The 24293-nt window shown below is 44.7% G+C and overlaps 2 protein-coding genes and 1 long non-coding RNA gene across 8 annotated transcripts in view; 1 reads left to right on the top strand and 2 right to left on the bottom strand.

The window, feature by feature from the left end:
* ZNF410 (zinc finger protein 410) overlaps window positions 1-4325 on the bottom strand; it is a 37116-nt gene extending 32791 nt beyond the window's left edge. The window contains exon 1 of one of the 2 annotated variants that reach the window (XM_002719657.5): window positions 2832-4325. The gene's annotated coding sequence lies outside the window, so the exon portion shown is untranslated. The remainder of the gene's footprint in view (window positions 1-2831) is intronic. The other variant, XM_070065262.1, reaches the window with a different exon arrangement.
* An 840-nt stretch (window positions 4326-5165) lies between these two features.
* Window positions 5166-24293, bottom strand: part of PTGR2 (prostaglandin reductase 2) — a 34620-nt gene continuing 15492 nt past the window's right edge. For all 5 annotated transcript variants that reach the window (XM_008272067.4, XM_070065265.1, XM_008272069.4 and 2 more), the window contains 7 exons: window positions 19614-19805; window positions 12911-13081; window positions 11941-12150; window positions 11267-11388; window positions 10136-10223; window positions 8634-8673; window positions 5166-6257 (listed from right to left, as the gene is read on the bottom strand). In XM_008272067.4, coding sequence (XP_008270289.1) covers window positions 6181-6257; window positions 8634-8673; window positions 10136-10223; window positions 11267-11388; window positions 11941-12150; window positions 12911-13081; window positions 19614-19805 — 900 coding nt within the window. In that variant the 3' untranslated portion in view covers window positions 5166-6180. The remainder of the gene's footprint in view (window positions 6258-8633; window positions 8674-10135; window positions 10224-11266; window positions 11389-11940; window positions 12151-12910; window positions 13082-19613; window positions 19806-24293) is intronic.
* On the top strand, window positions 8871-10768 carry LOC138847222 (uncharacterized). The gene is made up of 2 exons (XR_011384924.1): window positions 8871-9055; window positions 10549-10768. It is a non-coding gene; the product is annotated as an uncharacterized lncRNA (long non-coding RNA).

The raw sequence follows: 24293 nt of genomic DNA, 5'->3' as shown, positions 1-24293 counted from the left end.
GAGAAGTGGGCATCTCAAGTGACAGCTTAGCCCACCGCATCACAACACTGGCCCCAAAAGTTCTCTTTTAAGGTTTCCACAACAAGTATCATAAATTCCACCTTTTCTTTCCACAGACATTTTTATTATTCAAGTGCTGCAACAGTTTAATGTGGTTTATTAATCCTCCTTTTTAAAGAGAAGGAATCAAGGTTCATTATATCATCTGTCCAAGTTATTAAGCTGCAGAACCAGGATTCTCACCCACAGAGTAGGCTGGAATGAATAGTGATTATATATCTCTCTAATCTGATCTTGAATTTCAGAGTTTAAGAAATCTACCCCAATTCCAGTTCATCTCACAAGCCAAGAAATCACCGGATGTTTGTTTAGTTCATCCTTAAAGTTCCTCCAACCTTGAGATCCCAGGACTCAAACTAAGAAACCTATTTTAATGATTTTTATGTTATATATGACATCTTTTTATTTTAGTGTCTTCATTTTAATAAGAATCTTTTAAAATTAACATAAGTATTTTCTGAAACCACTGAGCATCCAGGTTATGACAGATAATTTTGATGTTTAATTTTCATGGCCAGGTTTAGAATTTGTATATATACTATGTAAACAAAAGAGACAGTCATAGGATACAACAGGACAGGTAGGCAGAACTCATAAGAATCTGTACATGAGCACTTAGTACCTAGCAAGTGTCCTATGTGGATTTCATCTTTAACCTAATATTTGCTATGTACATTAGCTGATAGTGTAAAGGAAAATGCACAATTATATTTGTTCCTATCCCCAATTCCATTATCCACTTAATAGATTTCAAAAACTGCACTGCATATCTTTTTTAAAATGATTGTGTCACTGAGATAGAGGTCAGCCATTTAAAAAGTACAATTAGGCCGGTGCCGCGACTCAGTAGGCTAATCCTCCCTTCTGCCTGCGGCGCCGGCACCCTGGGTTCTAGGCCTGGTTGGGGCGCGGGTTCTGCCCCAGTTGCTCCTCTTCCAGTCCAGCTCTCTGCTGTGGCCCGGGAGGGCAGTGGAGGATGGCCCAGGTCCTTGGGCCCTGCACCTGCATGGGAGACCAGGAGGAAGCACCTGGCTCCTGGCTTCAGATCAGCGCAGCGCGCCGGATATAGCAGCCATTTGTGGGGTGAACCAATGGAAGGAAGACCTTTCTCTCTGTCTCTCTCTCTAACTCTGCCTGTCCAAAAAAAAAAAAAAAAAAAAGAGTACAATTAAATTGCCTTTAGTGGATTCAGAGCTGTGCAACCACAACCACAATCAATTTTACATTTTCATCACCCCCAAAAGAAACCCTGTACCATTAGCAGTCATTTCACTTTCAAGGTTGTCTATACTATGAGCTTAGCAGACGTCTGCAGAAGCTCCCCTGGAAGTATCCAGCAGGCAGTAAATATTTGCATAATGAATGAATGACACTGTGAATGACACACAAATGTTCACCTCTGGTCCCGACTTAATTCCTTACCTTCAAACCTTCATTTCTAACTGCTTGATGGGCATCCCCACATGTATGCATACCAACAGTATGTCAAACCTAACACAGTCCAAAATCTAGATTATCGTCTCTGCCACCAAACCTGTTCTTCCTGTGTGATCCACTGCAATTTATTGCCCAATCCTCCTCCCACTCAGCTGCAAATTCCAGGTCTTTAACAATCTTTCTCATTCTCTGTATTTAAATAACCCCAGTGATTCTTCATTCTAAAAACTTACTCCTAAGTTAAAATGTAATGCCTTCTTCAGGTCTCTCAACCACACTACCAAAACAGGTTTCTAACTGGTCACCCTGACTTTAAAATTCCCCTGTCCAACCCATCTTTCATGCAGCCCTCTAGCTATCTTTACAAAACGCAGAAGTATTACCGTCACTCTCCTTACCAAGGTCTGGTGCCTCAGAATGGCCAATTCTCTAAAGGCAAACCCCTTCCTTTACAGAGATAAACCATCCAAAGCTGGGAATTAATTTGCCGAAAATTAGACAGCTACCCAGATGCAAAGCTTAAGCTAGAACCTCAATCTACTGACTGCTACATTAGTTGTCCTTTATTCTGCACCACACTAAGATCAGATTTTGTTTTTAAAAAATGTATTATCTGCAAACTTGCTACCGCTAAGAATTCGTAAGTCCCAAGTTTAATAATATTTAACTTCTAAACAGTGCCCGTACGCATTGTCCAGCGTCATGACGTTGTGATAAACTTCAACAAACTAAGTGGATTCTCCTCCCCTAAGTAACTTCAGAGGACAAATTCCACCGGCGAAATGAATACGGGCTAGAAACACCCACGGTCGGCAGCCACGACTGAGCTCACAGGCGAAGGACAAACCCCGGGCGCAGGGGCTGGGCGGCCGCCGTCCCTCGTCCGGCCGCGGAGAGCCAGCGGCCGCAGGAAAGGACAGGGTGGCTGCGGGGCGAGACGCAGGGCAGGGACTCCAGGGCATCCCCTTCCCCCACCACAAAGACATCGCCGAAGGCCCCAAGGTCCGCCGGCAGGCCCCGAACCCCGACCCCGGGGGCGCCCACACTCTGGCTTCCTCAGGACAGTCCTGTCCCCATACCCCTGCCCCTAACACCACGCAAAGCAACCGAAACATCGCCCCCAAGACCCCGCAGGCGAAGGGCCGAAGCCTGGGGGCCGCCGACTGGCCGTTCCTGGGCCCGCCAGATCAGGGAGGGGTGCCCGAAGGGGGCGGTTTTCCTCGTCCCCTCGGAGGGCGAACTCAGCCCCAGCCCCCCGGGAGCCAGTGCCGGCTCCTTCGCTCTCCGGGACCACCCAGGCCAGAGCGTGTGCGCCGGCTCACCCCGGAGCTCACCTCCCGTCCCGGGCAGCCGGCCGGCCGTCAGTCAGTCCCGAATCCCGTCCACACACGGCGTCTTCCGGCTCCCGCCGGAAGCAGCTCGAGCGCGGGACAGGAAGTTTGGCCGCCCTCCCCCGCGCACACACCCACTCGCGCGCCTCGGGGGCGGGCGGCCCTCGGCTCGCAGGGCGCCGCTGGGCCCCGGGACGGAAGGGGCCCCGGGCCCTCGCCTCCTGCCAGTCCCCCTCGGCCCTCGAGGCTCCTTCCTGGTCCGCGCAGCCTGAAAACACGGACCCGCGGGGTGTAGCCGAGCAGTCGCCGCCTCCCCGCAGCCGAAGTGGGGGGTCGCTTTCCTCGGGGGCTGAGGAGTTAGTGGAGGGAAATGAGAAAAGGATCGCGACCTAAGCATTTATTAAAGCTGTCAGTGAGGAGGACCTTGCCGCTTCGCCGCCGAGAGGGGAACCTGCAGGATCAAGTTCTGCACTGCGTACGGGACGAGGTATTCACTGAGTCACGCGCAGAATTTATTTGTTGGAGAGGGGATCTTGAATTCTCTCGAGCCTAAGGTTTCATATATTAGGATGTCCCAACCGGACGACAGAACAGTTGAGTTCCAGGCTAGATGCCACCACTTGGTAGAGCTTTATGAGTTTGACTTCTTCAAATTACTGATTTTTGAATACTTAAACAGTGACAGAGCTAAAAGTGTTCTCTGAGAATTTTTAAAAACGTTTTTAAAACTTATTATTATAAAGAGAACAGATTTCATGTATTTCATACTTAGGATTCTAAGAATATAATGATACTTTCCTCCTTCCCTATAAAAGGGAATTTTTAAAGGTTAAAAATAAGCTTTGGGAACCAGCACTGTGGCTTAGTGGGTGCAGCCGCCCCCCGCAGTGCCGACCGATCCAGCTCTCTGCTGTGGCCTGGGAAAGCAGTAAAGGATGGTCCAAGTCCTTGAGCCCCTGCACCCACGTGAGCGACCTGGAGGAGGCTCCTGGCTCCAGGCTTCAGGCACAGCTCCAGCAGTTGCAGCCAACTGAGGGGTGAACCAGCAGATGGAAGACCCCTCTCTCTCACTCTCTGCCTCTCCTCTCTCTGCATAACTCTGATTTTCAAATAAATAAATAAATCTTAAAAAAAAAAAGCTTTGATGACATGCATATAAAAGGGTGAAGGAGGAGTAGTTTGAGTACAGAAATAACCAATTTAACGAAGAAACATTTCACACAGAAGACAACTTCTCTTTTTTAAAAAAAGATTTATTTATTGGGCCCAGCATTGTGGCATAGTGGGCATCCCATATGGGCACCAGTTTTGAGTCCCGGCTGCTCCACCTCCAATCCAGCTCCCTGCTAATGTGCCTGGGAAAGCAGATGGCAGCCCTTGGGCTCCTCCACCCACGTGGGAGATCCAGAAGAAACTCCTGGCTCCTGGCTTCCAACTGGCCCAGCCGGTCATTTCAGCCATTTGGGAAGTGAACCAGTGGATGGAAGATCAATCTCTCTCTGTCTCCTTATCTCTTTGCAAACTCTGCCTTTCAAATAAATCCTTTTAAAAAAATTACTAATTTTTTAAGATCCATTTATTTATTTGAAAGGCAGATACAGAGAGGCAGAGGCAGAGCAAGAGAGAGGGAGATCTTCCGTCCACTAGTTCACTCCTCAAATGGCCATAATGGCCATAGTTTGTCCCATCCGAAACCAGGAGCCAGGAGCTTCTTCTGGGTCTCCCACGCAGGTGCAGGGCCCCCAAGAACTTCGATCATCTTCTACTTATTTCCCAGGCCATATTAGATTAGCTGGATCAGAAGAGTAGCTGGGTCTCAAACTGGTGCCCATATGGGAAGCCAGCACTATAGGTGGTGGCCTTACTGGCTATGCCACTGCGCCAACCCCTTATTTACTAAATTTGAAAGAAAGAGTGTCAGAGAGGGTGAGACAGATAGAGAGATCTTCCATCCTCTAGTTCACTCTCCGAAGGACAGCAAGGGCTGGGGCTGGACTGGGCCAAGGCCAGGAACCCAAGCACCTGAAGCACCATATGCTGCCTTCCCCGGCACATTAGCTGGGAGCTGGGTCAGAAGTAAGCAGCCAGGACTCAAACCAGCACTCTGATACCAGAGGGTGGCACTGTAAGCAGCAGAGCCTTAACCCTCAGTGCCACAACGATGGCCATGATAACTGCTCTTATATGAGCGAAATGTGGGGTGCTAAGGGGCTGTTTACTTGGAGATAAATATCTGGAGAGATTTGGGAGTTACAAACGTGCAGAGAAGAGATGAAGCTCCCAGAGGAGATTAAATGGTCCAATGAAAGTATAAGTAAAACAAGAAGGAAACTCGAGTGATTACCAACACAATTTCAATCAACTTACAACCAATGTTGCATACAAAGTTACACTGGCAGTGTGTAAACCCCTGACCATAAACCACAACACTCAGGAAAACATCTTGAGTTTTACTGTTCTTGAAGAGTTGATTACAATTAATAAAACAAACCTGTAGGAGCACACTGGTAAAGTCTTCAACATTCACATTTGCAACCATGTGTTAATTTGCCCAGCCCTGTCATTTTCTGAAGCTCTCTGCTGTCTTCATCTTTTTCATCACCTAAAACTCCAAATGATGTCTGTATCTATTTGGCCCCTAAATCTTTACAACTATTTGACATATATGCCTGCTACCCTAAGATAAACATGTTTTTATCTTACATATTCAGTTTTTAGGCTATATGCCAAAATTATCTGGCAAAATACAAATATATCTTCCTCTGGAGTAAATCTCTTTTCTCCATCAACCTAACTGACCTCAATAATTTTTCTTCTCATATTACTCCCAACCCAAAGTCTCTGCTCTCCTATCCCTGTTCCACCCTAATCCCGAGGTACGCAGCAGAACAAGTCCCTTCCCACTGACAACACGGAAAAGCCACCCCAGTCTATTCCTTTGCTGAGTTTCAGCCTAAAACATTTCCAACTGACCAAATGTTTACTCACTGCTCCTCAAGCATTCCATTTTAAATTAGTCAAGGTTACTGATTTTTAAAAACCTCCTGTGTATGATCTATTAACAGTTGGATCAAATCTCCAAGTGTTTTAAGTATGTCCCAAAAAATGGATTTTTTAATCCAAAAAAGAAAAATATATCACTGATGTCAATCTGTTGTAAGTAATCATGTTAGATACACAGTACGTATGACATTGGAGACACAGGAGAGAATTCTGCAACTAAGAAAAGATTACCTGTGATCACACTGAAATCAAGAGCTATCTGTTTTCTAAGGCTTTTGGCGCAACTTAAGAATCTCTATGCAAAATAGAAATAAATCTGTATGATTTCCTTGAGGAACACACACAGAAATTACAAAGAGATTTCTTCTGAAACGCAAACTATCTGCTTTCCAATGTTGCCTCCTGTCATCATGGACTGGAACGCAGCTGGGAAGAGAAAGGTAAGTATCACTATCACACTTGTCTTAGGAGGTCAGACACATAAAATTTGTTTAAATAATTTTTTCCACCACTTTAATATTCATAGAAGGAAGTTGTCATAAAAAGAAACGGCAAAGTTACAACAAACTAATCCAATTAATATCTTTTAAAAGTTGTTTTTAATAAAAATTTATTTTTAGTTAAACTGAAAATGTTCATTGTTTATAGAGTGAAAACTAGAGGCAAATAAATATAGGGATAAAATGTCAGTGGAAACAATATTTAAATAACTGTCAAATATCTGAGCAACCAGGAGCAGATGTCTTCAGAGTGCGTGAGTTCATTCCACTTCCAATTCCAGCTTCCTGCTAATGCACACATTGGCATGCAACAGAAAATGGCTCAAGTACGTGGGTACCTGCCACCCATGTGAGAGACTACACTGAGTTCTGGGCTTCTGGCTTCAGCCTTGCCCAGCTATGGCTGATGTGGGCATTTGGGGAATAGACTAGTGGATGGAAGGTCTGTTTCTGTCTCTCTCTCTCTGCCTTTCATATGAAAATAAACTTAAAAGTTAGACATAAAAGGGCCGGTACTGTGGCATAGAGGGTAAAGCCGCTGCCTGCAACACGAACATTCTACTTGGATGCCAGTTCGCGTTCCAGCTGCTTCACTTCTGATCCAGCTCCCTGCTAATGGTCTGGGAAAGTAGCAGAAGATGGCCCAGGTCCCTAGGCCCCTGCAGCCCACATGGGAGACCCAGATGAAGCTCCTGGCTTCAGCCTGGCCCTACTCTAGCCATTGCGGCCATCTGGGGAATGAACCAGCAGATGAAAGACTTTCACTCTTTTTCTGTAACTCTGATTTTCAAATAAATAAATATTTAAAAAATTAGAAATAAACTCATAACATTTTATTAAGTAAATAAGTACAAGCACACTTGTGATATACTTGCATTTCTGTTTAATAAAAGTCACTTATATAGAATTCTTTTTCTGAAGGAAAATAAGTTTAACTTAATCCTTTTCACTTAAAAAAAGCAAAAGATTGGTGTCGGCGTTGTGACGTAATAGGTAAAGCTTCTACCTGCAATGCCAGCATCCCATATGGGTGCTTGTTCGAGTTCCAACTGCTCCCCTTCCAATCCAGCTCCCTACTAATGCACCTGGGAAAGCAGTATCAGATGGCCCAGTCCTTGGGCTCCTGTACCCATGTGAAAGACCCGGATGAAGCTCTTGGCTCCTAGCTTTGACCTGGTTCATTCCTGGCCATTGCAGCCATTTGTAGAGTGAACCAGCCAAGGAAAGATCTCTTTCTCCATCTCTCCCACTGTCTCTCTATAAATCTGCCTTTCAAATAAATAAAATAAATCTTTTTTTTAAAAAAAAGGAAAAGATAATGTGTAAATCTATGGATGTCAAGCAAAAAAATTAAATATTGAAAATTTGCTGGCCGGCGCTAATCCTCTGCCTTGCGGCGCCAGCACACCAGGTTCTAGTCCCGGTCAGGGCGCTGGATTCTGTCCCAGTTGCCCCTCTTCCAGGCCGGCTCTCTGCTGTGGCCAGGGAGGGCAGTGGAGGATGGCCCAAGTCCTTGGGCCCTGAACCCCATGGGAGACCAGGAGAAGTTCCTGGCTCCTGCCATCGGATCAGTGCGGTGCGCCAGCCGCAGCGCGCCGGCTGTGGCGGCCATTGGAAGGTGAACCAACGGCAAAGGAAGACCTTTCTCTCTGTCTCTCTCTCACTGTCCACTCTGCCTGTCAAAAAAAAAAAAAAAGGAAAGAAAAGAAAATTTGCTTAAAATCATCTCAGATGCCTCAAAACTGGAATCTGAAAAGGTTACCTGAGGGCTATATAACTTTCACAATTATATTTTTTATAAGCTGGCAAACCAAAGAAATGCTTATTTTACTATTTGACATGTGTTAACGATACCATTTTTTTCTTTTTAAGATTATTTAGTCACTTGAATGACAGGGTGACTGTCAGCTGTTTCACTCCCCAAATGGCTGCAACAGCCAGGGCTGGGCCAGGCTGAAACCTGGAGCCACAGACTCCATCCAGACCTCCCACATGGGAGCAGGGGCCCAAGCACTTAGGTCATATTCCACTGCCTTCCCAGGAGCATTAGCAGGAAGCTGGACTGGAAGTACACAGCTAGAATCAAACCAGCACTCCAATGTAGGATGCCAGCATTAGCTCTCTGCGCCACAACACTGGCCTAGCAATACTTCTGAAATAACACTAAACTGAACTTTCATGGAGTATGATTAAGCTTAAGGAAACCTGTAGGACAGTTTTATCTATGTAAATAATCTAAGAAGAAACACCAGAGAGTTAGCATTAAAAGAAAAAAGGGAATGTAGATATACATTAATCTTACCTCCCATGTTTTCCAATCCATTTATCACAGTTTCTTTGATCTGTTAATCAAAATAGGCAGATTCAGTATTCTTTCTCAAACTTCAATGTTCCTATATTTGTTTCTATTTTTGCAAAAGGCAGCACTGTTTAGCACTTTTTATCTAAAAATAGATAATTATTTATTTCATGCAAGTAGCACAGAAAAGCCTCCTATCATTTGATTTAAAAAAATATATATATCTTATTTTCCATTGAATGATTTGCATTTAGTAGCAGGTCACAATCTACTCATTCTCTTTTTAAAAAATAGGTACATGAGCACACACATACAGCTTTGCCTGACAGTTATGGATTTCAAGAACTTCCTAGTCAGAGCGGGTGTAAACCAACAACACAGATACATCAGACGGTCCAGCCACAAAGAAGTATGATGGTGAAGAGGTAGGAGTACTGGAGGTGTTTATATGATTTGCAAGAAACCACAGCTTCTAACACGTAACTCTGTAAATATTTATTAAATTCATGAATATCCTAGGTAGGGGAAAAAGTCTACCAATTTTGTAACACGAGATATTTCAAAAATTCCATGCAAAACGGAATTAAAACCAAAGTTTATTTTAGTGCAAAAAAATTCTGAAATCCATGCATAGCTTCTTCATAATACATATTTTCCTTGGCCTATTTGAAGATCCCTCATATGCATGGAATTTCAAAAATTTTGCACAAAAATAATTTAATTTAATTTTTAGAAATTTACTTCTTTGAGAGAATCAGAGCTCCCAAATGCCCGCAACAACTGCCAATGAGGCTGGAAGCTGAGGAACTCAACCCAGGTCCCCGACGTGGCAGATCCCAGTCACCTCAGCTGTCGCCACTGCTTTCCAGGGTCTGCATTCACATGAAGCTGAGATCAGGAACAGAGCCAGATATTGAACCCAGGCACTCACACGGGATGCGGGCATCTCGAGTGGTAAAGTCTTACTGCAAAGCCACACACCTGTCCCTTAACTTTTCTTGATGCTGTTTTCCCACAAACTTCTTGAAGTACCCTTGCATAACCTATGTTAAGTAAAGCTCAACAAAATGTCAGATAAAGGGAACAGTGAGAGTTTTCTCAATTAGGTTATACTTGTCTGGGAAGCAGAATTAATTTATAATACTCAGGAGTGGTGTCTGGCAATTGAGACTCTGATATCAGAGTGCCAGGGTTTGATGTCTGGTGCTGGCTCAAGTGGTGGCATCCCTGCCACCCACGTGGGAGAACTAGATTGAGCTCTCAGTCCCTGACCTCATTCCAGCCCAGTCCTGGCCGCTGGGGGGGATTTGGGCAGTGAGCCAAACAGATGAAAGCTTGCTCTTTATCTTATTTCTCTGTCTCCAATAATAACAATACCCAGTACTCTTCTGTGGGAATTTTTATAATGAAACTAGTATATTTGCTATAATGAATCCAAATAATATAAAAGTAGTACCAAGAGGCGGGAAGAATTACATTGATAAAAGAATAGAAGCAGACTGTACCTTTAGCTTTCCTTCTTTAAACCATTGACTCAGCTGTAGAATACCCGGCTGAAACTTATCTTTATAATTCAACACCAGAAACCTTTCCCTGTGGTAGAGAGGAAAAAGATAATGATCAGAAAATAGGATGGAAGAGTCCAAGTTCAAATCCTTCCAGAATCCTCATGCAGGATTTAACCACACTGAGTCTTGCGGATTTACTCACAGTTCTGGTCCTAGTGTTAGTGTAGTAGACGGCTGCTGTCTTTGTCAGGCCAACATCTACAATCCCAGTTACTAACAGCACTGGGATTTTTACTCTGTGGGCAACATCCTTTACTCTCATGACCCAGGCCAGTCAAGCTCAGTTAAGTATCCATATTCAGGGAGCTAAACACTGAACTTGACTTAAAAATGTCTATCTTCTGGCCCAGGTTCTTGGGCCCCTGTACCTGCATGGGAGACCCAGAGGAGGCTCCAGGCTCCTGGCTCCGGATCAGTACAGCTCTGGCCTGAGCAGCCATCTGGGGAATGAACCAGCAGATGGAAGACCTCTCTGTCTGTCTGTCTGTCTGTCTCTCTCTCTCTCTCTTTCTGCCTCTGCCTCTCTGTAACTCTGCCTTTCAAATAAAAATAAATAAATCTTTAAAAAAATTCTATCTTTTTTTTTTTAAACCATAGGTTTTTTTTTGTTTGTTTGTGTTGTTTTTTTTTTTTTTTTGATAGGCAGAGTGGACAGTGAGAGAGAGAGAGAGAAAGGTCTTCCTTTGCCGTTGGTTCACCCTCCAATGGCCGCCGCTGCAGCCGGCGCACCGCGCTGATCCGATGGCAGGAACCAGGATCCAGGTGCTTTTCCTGGTCTCCCATGGGGTGCAGGGCCCAAGCACCTGGGCCATCCTCCACTGCACTCCCTGGCCATAGCAGAGAGCTGGCCTGGAAGAGGGGCAACCGGGACAGAATCCGGTGCCCCGACCGGGACTAGAACCCGGTGTGCCGGCGCCGCAAGGTGGAGGATTAGCCTATTGAGCCACGGCGCCGGCTCTAAAAAAATTCTATCTTAGTTTTATTTAATAAGGAAAAGCTGTAAATGAAGAACAAATACATCTCTGATCCAGACCCCCTTGAAGTCGGAAGGCAGACAGGAGAACACACCTCGTGATGTTTCTTTCCCTCTGGATCGCCTCGACCACTGGGGGCAGTGGGGGAGGGTACGGCACATCCTTGTTGTACTGAGAGATTTGCCCACACAGAATGATGTGGCTGTTCTGATTCATCTGCACAGAGAAAGTGGATGATTATACCCTGTAATATACCCTGTTCCTATATTTACTGATTTCAGGGCTGCCTCAGTGCAAGCCTCTTCAACTCCTATACTGAATCCCTTACTGCCAATTAATCAAGTTTGTTGTTGAAGATTTCCCCATCATTTGTATGGAAGAGTTCTAAGTAGCTAGAAATAAGGAAGACAGGGGCCAGCGCACCAGGTAAAGCCACTGTCTGCAGCACCGGCATCCCTTATGGGCAGGGGTTTGAGTCCCAGCTGCTCCACTACCCATCCAGCTACCTGCTAATGGGCCTGGGAAAAGCAGCAGAACATGGGCCAAGTCCTCGGGTCTCTGTACCCACATGGGAGACCAGAAGAGGCTCCTGGCTTTGGCCTGGCCTGGCCTGGGCCTTTGCAGCATTTGGGGAGTGAATTAGCAGATGGAAGATCTCTCTCTCTCTCTCTGCCTCTCCTCTGTATAACTCTGACTTTCAAATAAATAAATCTTAAAAAAAAAATACAATGCAATAATCAAATCTATAAGAGGAAATCAGCAAGCAACCTGACTAATCACTGCGTCACTGATGTCACCACCAACGTTGTCAAAGTACACATCCACTCCAGCTGGACACAATTCACGGAGCTGTTCTGACACATTGCCATTTTTATAATTAATTGCAGCATCGAAGCCCAGTTCTGAGGTCAATAGGAGGCATTTCTCTTGTGTTCCACAAATTCCCACCACTCTGGAACAGCCCAGCAAGTGACCAATCTAGGGAGAAGTTTTTGAAAATGAAATGGCTTTATAGTGTCATATTTAAATGTAAAAATGTGAAACCATACAAGATATTATGAGTATGTGACAGTGTTCATCACAGTTTGGGTTAGATTATATTGCCTTTAGCCCTAAGTAATTTGAAACCAAAAGAACTGAGGACACAGTGTCATCCTTAAAAAAGATAAATTTGAATAGAATTAGACTTGGTTTGAAAGCTGAAACATTCACAATTTAAACATAATTTCATAAAAAGAATAGTTAGACCCAAAACAATCACCTTACAATTCAATATTTTTCAGGCTCATAAAAAACTAAAATCACAGCTAAGATAAAATGTTTTCTTCCAGTAGTTTCACACAACAAAGACCATTATTTATAAAACAATGCACTTTATAAAATTTTATCAAAATATTTACTGTATTTCTAGAACCAAAAGAGTGCTTTTGACGACATTTCTTTAAAATGTGAGTTGTGTGTTTTAATTCAGGAAATTCCAAACAGGTTCTCCACGATTCTCTTCCTTATAAGCAATGAGCACGATGCTCCAACACTTACCACATTTTTGACTAACAGAGATTGAGACACAAAAATCTACATTTTTATATTGTTATTAATAGAGTCTAAGTAGGTAATAACATTTCGGGTAGAAATGTGTGAAATAATTGTAAATTCAATTTTGCATTTTAAATTATACACATGTATCCAGAGATTCAATTATGACTACTTTAAAAACACAAAGTCTCAGAAGGTTTACCTGCCCAGCCAAAGATCCACAGGCTCCTGCAGCCCCACTGACAACCATGGTCTGATTAGATCCAGCAGATATATGACCTTTTTCCTGTATTCCAATCAAGGAAGTTAAACCGGGCATACCTATAGCTCCAAGAAAATAGGAAAGGTGTCCATCTGCCAGCTGTGGGACTACCTAAAATAAAATACAAACCATTTAAAATAAGACTAGGAATTCCCTTCTTAACACAACAAGGTGAAGTCTCTGTGTCTCTGTCTGTCTGTCTTCCTCTCTCGGAGGCGTGGGGAGGTGGAGGCTGTGTGGGAGCCACAAGAAGAGGCCTCAGCAGAGCTCAGATTTTCCAGCTCCTTGATCTTGGGCCTCCAGCGTCTACCACTGTGTCGTGTACCCCTGTGTCGTTTAAACCACCCCGCCTGCAGTGCGTTGTTAGGGCAGCCCAAGCAGACGAATAAACAACTCAGTAGTGTCACTAGGACAGTAAACCATTCTTTGGTTTTATTAAAATTCTGTCATTTATTTGTAAAGAGTTAAAAAAGACTATTATTTCCTTTTATATTAAAAACAAACTTTCAAAAATAATTCCCAAATAAAAAAACTAATTATCCTTTTTTTTTAAAAGATTTATTTTATTTTTTTGAAAGAGTTACACATATAGGTAGAGACAGAGAAAGAGACAGAGAGGTCTTCTATCCACTGGTTCACTCCCCAAATGACCACAACAACCGGAGCTGAACTGATCCAGAGCCAGGAGCCAGGAGCTTTTTCTGGGTCTCCCACATGGGTAGAGGGGCTCAAGGACTTGGGCCATCCTCTGATGCTTTCCCAGGAGCATTAGCAGGGAGCTGGATAGGAAGAGGAGCAGCTGGGACTCGAACCGCTGCCCATACGGGATGAAGGTGCTGCAGGCCAGGGTTTTACCCCAGTGCACCACAGTGCCAGCCCCTAAATATCCCTTTGTTGTGATGCCTCAACTATATCAACATAGAGGAAATGCTTAGTAAGAAAAAACACTAGGCAGAGAAGATTTATTTTTTATAATTTTTTCCCACTTTATTTGAAAGGCACAGAAAGAGACAGACAGAGATCTTTTATCCTCTGGTATAACTCCCCAGGTGTGTGCAAGAGCCAGGGCTGGGTCAGGCCAAAGCCAGGACTCAGGAACTCAGTCATGGTCTCCCAAGCAGGTGGCAGGAACTCAAGTACCTCAGTTTTTAAATCTTTGAGCAATTCCAAAGTAACATTTAGCTATAAAAATCAGGACAAACCCTAGCAGTTCTCACTAATGATGCTTAAAATGTACCGTAGAAATTTAAGGAAGGTATGATACAATTGTTTATAGTTTAATTACAGAATAACATAAGGTCTCTTTCAATTTAGTATTTCACTGTTATATGCTTTCTAGGCCCTATCAATAATCAATGATAACGGTTCAGGCATTTGGTCTAGTTGTTAAGATACCTGTATCCCACGTCAAAGTACCTGGGTTTGATACCAGGCTCGAGCTCCTGACTCAAGCTTCCTGCTAATGTGGACCCCGAGAGGCAGCAGCGATGGGTTAAAGAACTGGGCTCCTACCACCCACATGAGAGACCTAGTTTGAGTTCCAAGCCCTCAGCTTCAGCCCCAACCCAGCCCTGGCCATTGCAGGTATTTGGGTAGTAGGCCAACAAATGGGAGCATTCTCAATCTCTCAATCTCTCTCTCTCTCTGCTTTTCAAATAAATAAATAAAATGAAAATTTTAAGAATGAACTATATTGCTCTTAATTTTTCTGTGTCTGTTTTCTTACTTGTGAAGTTAGAGACGGTTTGTTTGTTTGTTTGTTTGACAGGCAGAGTTATAGACAGTGAGAGAGAGACAGAGAGAAAGGTCTTCCTTCTGTTGGTTCACTCCCCTAATGGTTGCCACGGCCGGCACTGCACCGATCCGAAGCCAGGAGCCAGGTGCTTCCTCCTGGTCTCCCATGTGAGTGCAGGGACCCATGCACTTGGGCCATCCTCCACTGCCCTCCCGGGCCACAGCAGAGAGCTGGACTGGAAGAGGAGCAACCGGGACTAGAACCTGGGGTGCCAGTGCCGAAGGCGGAGGATTAGCCAAGTGAGACACGGCGCCAGCCAGGGACAGTTGTTTAAAAAAAGTATCTAGAAAGACCCCTTACCATAAAGGTTTTATAACTTTTTCTTAAGGTATGAACAATTATGGTAAAAATTTAATAAATCACTGAAAGTGATCAAGATCAACCACCTTGGGGCTGCTGCCACCTGCAGTGCTGGCATCCCATATGAGCACTAGTTCAAGTCCTGGCTGTTCCACTTCCAATCCAGCTCCCTGTTAATGGCCTGGGAAAAGCAGCAGAGTGTTTGGGTCCCTTCACCCACATGGGAGACCTGAATGAAGCTCTGGCTCCTGACTTCGGCCTGGCTGAGCCCTAGCCATTGAGGCTATCTGGAGAGTGAAACAGTGGATGGAAGATTCTCTCTCTGTGTGTGTGTGTGTGTGTGTGTGTGTGTGTGTGTCTCCCTCTGTCTCTGTAACTTTGCCTTTCAAAGAAATAAAATATTTTTTAAAAAATCAACCACCTTAATTTGTTTTGTGGTTCAACTGCCACAAAAAAAATAAATGGCAGTTTGCAAGTAGTAGCTGTAAATGGCCTCTCAGTTCATTCAAGTATTTAATGCACAGGAAGGTGTACAGGGTGAATATCTGCTGGATGTAACAGTTGTTGATTAGTGAAGCCTGTATAAAAACCCATGAGGGGCCGGCGCTGTGCTGCAGTGGGCTAAGCCTCCCCCTATGTCACCAGCATCCTACATGGGTGCTGGTTCATGTCCTGGCTGCTCCATTTCTAATCCAGCTCCCTGCTGATGGCTAGCAAAGCAGTAGAAGATGACTCAAGTGCTTGGGTCCCTGTACTCACGTGGGAGACCCAAAAGAAGCTCCTGGCTCCTGGTTTTGGATAGGCTTGCTCCGGCTATTGCAGCCATTTGGGGAGTGAATCAGCAGATGGAAGACCTCTCTCTCTCTCTCCATCTCTGTAACTCTATGTCTCAAATAAATAAAATCTTTAAAAAAAGAAAAAAAAAAGCTACCATGAGATGAGTTTGTCTTCACCAAACACCGTTGCTCTGTGCTCTTCCTGAATTCCTCTTCTGCTTTTCTGACACCTGTTCCCAAGCATCCTCAGCTTTGTCCCCTCTGCTAAGTCTCCCATCCTGCTCTCTGAGGAAGACACTGCCTCCACCCTCCATAGCACAGTCGGCACACCACAGATGCTCTCCTCCCACGCCGTCCAGCTGGAGGTCCTACAGTTCAGCTCAGTTCTGACACTCTGTAGCTGGAGTTAGCTTAGTTGCCAGGATCCACAGGCTCAGGGACACAAGACCACACCCGCCTTCAGATGCCAGGGCAAGGCTGGACCTCCTAGATTTCTGACAAACTGGCTATAAACCTACAGTCCCCCACAACCCCTTCCTCGGGTTTGATGATGTACTGGAATAGCTCACAGAACCCGGAAAACACTTCACTTATGTCCGTTAGTTTATTATAAAAGGCTACAGATGAAGAGGCACAGGAAGTGAGGTTCAGCATGGTCCCAAATACAGGGGCCTTGTCCCCGTGGAGTTGGGGCTCCCCAGCCTGCCAGCACATGAATGTGCTCACTGACCCAGAAGCTCATCAAATCTCGCTGTGTATGAGCTTGGGTAGGGCTTAATCTCGAACTTTCCTCCAATCACTTGGTCTTTCTGCTGACCAACCCCATCCTCAGGCTATGTTAAAAGGCCCCACTCAGGTCACCTCATTAATATAAACTCTGTACTACATGACGGAAATCAGCTCACGATAAACAGTAAGACTTTTCTATGACTCAAGAAACCCCACGGGTTTTAAGAACTCTGGCCAGGAACTGAGGTCAAAGACCAACTACACTTATAGCAGAGGCACAGTGACAGGCAAAACCACAGCCACTGACTATTCTGCTTTCACTTCCTGCTAAGAAATTTCTAGATAAATCTATCTTACTGGAACCATTAACTTAACAAATAATTGTGTAACATTTTCCACATATAATTTGTATCTTTTTTGTTTTGTTTTGTTTTTTGACAGGCAGAGTGGACAGTGAGAGAGAGACAGACAGAGAGAAAGGTCTTCCTTTTCCATTGGTTCACTCCCCAATGGCCGCTCCAGTAGCACACTGCAGTGGGCGCGCCATGCCAATCTGAAGCCAGGAGCCAGGTGCTTCTCCTGGTCTCCCATGGGGTGCAGGGCCCAAGCACTTGGGCCATCCTCCACTGCACTCCCTGGCCACAGCAGAGAGCTGGCCTGGAAGAGGAGCAACCGGGACAGAATCTGGTGCCCCAACCGGGCTCTCCAAAACGAAGTTACTCTGGAATATCAAGGGATTGCAATCTGGGATGTGCCTGCCACGGGGGACCAGCGAGTATCCAGGGAGGCAAAGGCAGGCCCCGTGAGGCAGGTGGCAGTCGTTGCTGTGTGGTAATTACCCTTCATTGTAACAAGGGTGGCTTCAGTCCACTGCCGCAGCAGGCAGATGCTGGGCAGGGAAACTTTTGTAAGGCTGTAGTGGCCTTGTGCAAGGTTGTGGTTTTCAGAGATCCTGGCACTAGTACTTATCATAGGTATGTATCCTCGTCTCAAGTCTGTTAGGGTTTGACCTAAGTGACTTCATTTTGATACGAGGAACTTTCACAAACTAATTTAAGAATTTGTTATAGGGGCCGGCATTGTGGCACAGCAGGTTAAACCACTGCTTATGACACCAGCATCCCATATGAAAATGCTGGTTTAAATCCCAGTTAGTCTGCTTCAGATCCTGCTCCTTGCTAGTAGAAGCAGAAGAGGATGGCACAAGTACGTGGGCTCCTGCCAGCCACGTGGGAGATCTGGATGGAGTTCTAGGCTCCTGGGTTCAGCCTGGCCCAGCACTGGCTGTTGAAGCCATTTAGGAAGTGAACCAGCAGATGGAAGATCTCTCTCCCTGTCACTCTGCCTTTCAAATTAAGAAATAACTCTTTTTTTTTGACAGGCAGAGTGGACAGTGAGAGAGAGAGACAGAGAAAAAGGTCTTCCTTTGCCGTTGGTTCACCCTCCAATGGCCGCCGCAGCCGGCGCGCTGCAGCCGGCGCACCGCGCTGATCCGATTGCAGGAGCCAGGTACTTCTCCTGGTCTCCCATGGGGTGCAGGGCCCAAGTACTTGGGCCATCCTCCACTGCACTCCCTGGCCACAACAGAGGGCTGGCCTGGAAGAGGGGCAACCGGGACAGAATCCGGTGCCCCGACCGGGACTAGAACCCGGTGTGCTGGCGCCGCTAGGTGGAGGATTAGCCTAGTGAGCCGCGACGCCGGCCAAGAAATAATTCTTTTAAAAAGACAAAGAATTTTCATTATAATAAAAATACCAAAATTTTCTATAAAACTTTAGTTTTATTTAATTTTTACATCTATATGTGAAAGAGTTATTCTTTTCATTTTGAGGAAACTGAGGGACAGATACATAAAATAATTTCCTTAATGGCACATCAATTAGGCTCAGTTTCATTAAGAGGATTTTTTTTTTATGAGTGAAAAGAGATAAATAGAGGCTGGCACTGTGGCACAGCAGGTTAAAGCCCCAGCCCGCAATGTGGGCACCACTGGCATCCTAAATGGGTACCAGTTTGAGTCCTGGCTGCTCCACATCCAATCCAGCTCCCTGTTAATGTGCTTGGGAAAGCAGCAGAAGATGGCCCAAGTCCTTGGGCCCCTGCACCCATGTGGGAGATCTGGAAGAAGCTTCTGGCTCCTGGTTTCAGATCGGCTCAGCTCCATTTACAGCCATTTGGGGAATGAAACAGCGGATGGAAGACCTTTCTCTTTGTCTTTCCCTCTCTGTAACTCTGTCTTTCAAATAAATAAAATAAATCTTAAAAAAAAAAAAAAAAACACAGATGAATGGAGCGGGTGTTTGGTATAGCAATTAAAATGCTGCTTCTGACAACCACATCTTATATCAGAGTGCCTGTGTTTGAGTCCTGCCTCTGCTTCCCATCCAGCTTCCTGCTAAGGTGCACCAGGAGGCAGCAAGATGGTGGCCCATGTACGTGGGTCCCTGCCATGCCACGCACATGGGAAACCTAGACTGAGTTCTGGGCTCCTGGCTCCAGCCTGGCTCAGCTCTGGCTATTGAGGGCATTTGAATGGGTAGATGAAAGATCTCTTTCTGTGTCTGTCTCTGTCTCTCTGCTGTTCAAATAAAATGTAAAAAAAAATAGTTACATATTGGTAGTTTCACAGGATTCAACCTAAGGGTGGAAACTAAACTCAGGATTTCTGACATGAGACAGAATTTCAAGCACAAAGCAAATTTCCAAATTTCCTTCTCAGGATATCTGAAAACATAATTATAGGGGACTTCCAGTTCTTAGTACAAAACTTTTTTTCTTTAGTGCAATATAAAACATTTTTAATGCTATAGCTCAAGCTTTATATATATAATTTGAAAGACACAAATGCACAGTGACGACATTCGCTGGCAATCCAGCAGGTGTTACAGCTACTGTCAAGGGTGGAGAAGGAACAAAGGCTTTCCACACTTTGGCAACTAGCTAAAAAAACTATGCTTCTATTCTTTCTCTGATAACAAACAGAACAGAATGCTAAATGTACAAAGTGAGAACTCAGAGAGAAGAAAAAATTAACATACATCACCTTTTCAAGGCTATTTCCATCCAGAATAACCTTGGTTTGCCAGGGCCAATAGAAAGAAGTCACAAAATCACCTTGCGTCAAATCTTTGTGTTTGCTTTCTTCTATAATTCCAACACCTCCACCATCAACTACTTGAGACAACTGCCAAGGTGTGATATAATCAGTACCAGTGTCTTCATTCATTCTACAACGCTAAAAACAAAAAAAAAGAGGTAATTTTATCAGATAATATTGAATCAGTTACTAATATACTCAGTGATTAAAAGTATATAATAAGTAATGTTAATTAAAAATAAAATTTTTTAATTTCTTTGTTTCAGATATTTTTTATTCTAAAAAAAAAAAGCATCTCTTTTCTAACAAGTAAAGAAGTACAATTAAAAAAGAACTTAAGCATGTTCTAAAGGGGCCCAGTGTTGTGGTATTGCAGGTAAAGCCACCATCTGCAATGCTGGCATCCCACATGGGCAATGGTTCAAATCCCGGCTGCTCCACTTCTGATCCAGCTCCCTACTAATGGCCTGGGGAAAAGCAGCAGAAGATGGCCCATGTGGGGAGATCGGATGAAGCTCCTGGCTCCTGTCTTCAGCCTGGCTGAGTCCTGGCCATTGCAGCCACTCAGGGAGGGAACCAGTGGATAGAAGATCTCTGTCTCTGTCTCTGTCACTGTCTCTTCCTCCCTCTGTAACTGACTTTCAAATAAATAAATACATCCTTAAAAAAAAAGTCTGTTCTAGTTCTAAAATTAGATTGTGGCAATCCCAAAAACACAGAACTGACGTAAAGCAGACTCACAGACCAATGGAACTGAACAGAAAACCCAGAAATAAATCCACACATTTAGTCAACTGATTTTTGACAAAGATGCCAAGAACACGCAACGGAGAAAGGATAGTCTGTTCAATAAGTGGTGCTGGGAAAACCGGATATTCTCATGTAGAGGAATGAAACAAGATCTCTACCTCTCACCATGCACAAAAATCAACTCAAAGTGGATCAAAGACCTAAATATAAGACCTAAAATTATGAAACAATCAGAAGAAAACGCAGGAAAAATACTTTCAAGGCACTGGCATAGGGGCCAGTGCTGTGACACAGTGGGTTAGCCATACCCTGCGATGCCAGTTTGAGTCCCAGTAGCTTGCGACTAATGCACACACGAAGGCAGTGGAAGATGCCCCAAGTCCTTGGGACCCTGCCACCTACATGGGAGACCCAAACGGAGTTCCTTGCTCCTGTCTTCAGCCTGGCCCACCTTTGCCTGTTGCAGCCATCTGGGGAGTGAACCAGCAAATGGAAGATCTCTTGCTCTGTGTCTCCTCTCTATCACACTACCTTTCAAACAAATAAAAATAAATTTAAAAAAAAAAACACACATCAGTATAGGGAAAGATTTTCTTGAATAAGGCCCCAAATGCAATGGCAACAAAAGTAAAAATAAAAAAATGGGATTATATCAAACTAAGAGTTCCTGCACAGCACAGTGAAGAGACAACCTGCAGAACAGAAAAAAATATTTGTAAACTATTCATCTGACAATGATTCATATCCAGAACATACAAGGAACTAAAAAGAGTCAAATAATCTAGAAACTTACTTCAACATAATAAAGACTATCTATGACTAGTCCACAGCCAATATCATATCAAAGAGGGAAAAGTTGAAGCATTTTCTCTTTCCTCTAAGATCCGCAACCAGACAAGGAGGGCCCTCTCCCTGTTCTTATTCAATATAGTACTAGAAGCTTTAGCTAGAAGAACTAGTCAAGAGAAAGAAATAAAGGCATATAAATACAAACAGAAATTTAAATAGAAAGTCAAATAATCCCAGCTTGCAGATGACATGATTCTCTACATAGAGAAACCAAGAGGCTCTACCAACAGGCTATCAGAACAAACAGGTGAGCATCTCCCTGAGCAGTTGGAATGCTGCGTGGAAGGCCCACGTCCCAGAGCAGAGCATCTGGGATCAGGTTCCGGCTCTGCTCACTACTGATGTGCACATCGAGTGGCTGGGTCCCTGTCACCGCTGTGGAAGCCCTGGATTGTGTTCTTGGTTCCCAGCTCTGCATGCTCTATGCCCAGTGACTGCGGGCGTCAGGGAGTGAGCCAGCAGATGACAGCCCTCTGTCTATTCTCCATGTCTCCATCTCCCTCTCTCTCTGCCTCAAAAATAAGTAAAATAATAGTGATTTTTAAGAAGAAACCTGAGGGGCTGGCACTGTGGCATAGTAGGTTAAGCCTCCGCCTGTGCACCAGCATCCCATATGGGCACCAGTTCATGTCCCGGCTGCTCCTCTTCCAATTCAGCTCCCTGCTGATGGCCTGGGAAAGCAGTAGAAGATGGCCCAAGTGCTTGGGCCCCTGCATCCATGTGGGAGACCCAGAAGAATCTGCTGGCTCCTTGCTTCAGATCAGCCCAGCTCCAGCCATTGTGGCCATTTGGGGAGTGAACCAGCAGATGGAAAACCCCTCTCTCTCTGTCTCTCCCTCTCTCTGTAGCTCTATCTCTCAAATAAATAAATATTTTTTTAAACATTTAATTTTTATTTATTTATTTTTTATTTGTCAGGTAGAGTTATAGACAGAGAGAGAGAGACAAACAGAAAAGTCTTCCTTCCTTGGTTTACCCCCCAAATGGCTGCTACGGCCGGCGTTGCACTGATCCGAAGCCAGGAGCCAGCTGCTTCTCCTGGTCTCCCATGTGAGTACAGGGCCCAAGCACCTGGGCCATCCTCCACTGCCCTCCCAGGCCACAGCAGAGAGCTGGACTGGAAGAGGAGCAACTGGGACTAGAACCCGGCGCCCAGATGGGATGCCTGCGCTGCAGGCGGAGTATTAACCAGGTGAGCCAGGCAGAGTGGACAGTGAGAGAGAGAGGAGAGAGAAAGGTCTTTCTTTGCCGTTGGTTCACCCTCCAATGGCCGCCGCGCTGCGGCCGGCGCACCGCGCTGATCTGATGACAGGAACCAGGTATTTCTCCTGGTCTCCCATGGGGTGCAGGGCCCAAGCACCCAGGCCATCCTCCACTGCACTCCCGGGCCACAGCAGAGAGCTGGCCTGGAAGAGGGGCAACCAGGACAGAATCCAGCACCCCGACCAGGACTAGAACCCGGTGTGCCGGCGCCACAAGGCGGAGGATTAGCCTAGTGAGCCATGGCGCCGGCTTCATAAATAAATATTTTTTTAAAAATTAGAAGAAACCTGAGGGGCACAAAAGATTAAGCCTCTACAGTGCCAGCATCCCATATGGGCGCTGGCTCAAGACCCAGCTGTTCTACTTCCAATCCAGCTCCCTGCTAATATGCCTGGGAGAGTAACAGAAGATGGCCAAGCGTCTGGGCGCTGCACCCATATGGGAGACAGGGAAGTAGCTCCTGGCTCCTGGCTTCAGCCTGGCCCAGCTTTGGCCATTGCAGCCATTTGGGGAGTGAACGAGCAGATGGAAGCTCTCTCTCTCTCTACCTTTTAAATAAATAAATATTAAAAAGAAGAAGAAACCTGCTGAATTCAGTAAAGCTGTAGCTGTGAAATCAAAGCATAAAAGTCAGTATTATTTTGATATATCAACAATGAACTCAGAAATTATAAAGCAATACCAGATTTCTTTTTAAAAAAAAAAAAAACAGTAGCCACTTTATTTGGTTCACACGTCAGTGTGTTAACAGAGTTTTTTTTTTTTTTTTTTTTAAGATTTATTTATTTATTTGAAAATCAGAATTACACAGAGGGAGAAGGAGAGGCAGAGAGAGAGAGGTCTTGCATCCACTGGTTCACTCCCCAGTTGGCCACAATGGCCAGAGCTGCACCGATCGAAAGCCAGGAACCTACTTTCTTTTCAAAGTGGGCATAAGTCTTTTTTTAAAAGATTTTTTTTTATTTGAAAGAGTTACACAGAGAGAGGAGAGGCAGAGAGAGAGAGCAAGAGAGAGGTCTTCCACCCAATGGTTCACTCCCCAATCGGCTGTAATGGCTGCAGCTGCGCTGATCCAGAGCCAGGAACTTCCTCTGGGTCTTCCCATGTGGGTGCAGGGTCCAAGGACTTGGGCCATCTTCTATTGCTATCTCAGGCCATAGCAGAGAGCTTGATCGGAAGCGGAACAGCCGGGGCTCGAACTGACACCCATATGGGATGCCGGCACTGCAGGCAGCAGCTTTACCCGCTACACCACAGCACCAGCCCCAATACCAGATTTCAAACTCACTACTGGGCTATTGTAACCAAAACAACTTGGCATTAGCATAAAAACATAAAGACCAATGGAACATAACAGAGATTCTAAAAATGAATCCAGGTGTCTATAGCCAACTAATCTTTGCCAATGATGCCAAAAACATACACTGGGGAAATGACAGCATCTTTGATAAACAGTGCTGAGAAAACTGGATATTCATAAACAGAAGACTGAAACAAGACCTCTCCCCATCCCTCACTCTATATAAAAATCAACTCAAAATGGATCAAAGATCTAAATTTAAGACCTGAAATATGAAACTACTAGAAGAAAACATAGGAGAAACACTTCAACACATGAGTATAGGCAACTACTTTTTGGATAAGTTCTTGAAAGCAACAATAAACAAACAGTATTACAACTAAGAAGATTCTGCACAGCAAATAATAGAATATACAGCCAACTGAAAAAGAGAAAATACTTGCAAACTATTCATCTGACAGAAG

Source organism: Oryctolagus cuniculus, chromosome 20, assembly GCF_964237555.1.
Source record: "Oryctolagus cuniculus chromosome 20, mOryCun1.1, whole genome shotgun sequence".
Classification (NCBI taxonomy): domain Eukaryota; kingdom Metazoa; phylum Chordata; class Mammalia; order Lagomorpha; family Leporidae; genus Oryctolagus; species Oryctolagus cuniculus.
The sequence above is the reverse complement of the archived record's forward strand: the minus strand, read 5'-3'. Positions and strand labels throughout refer to the sequence as shown.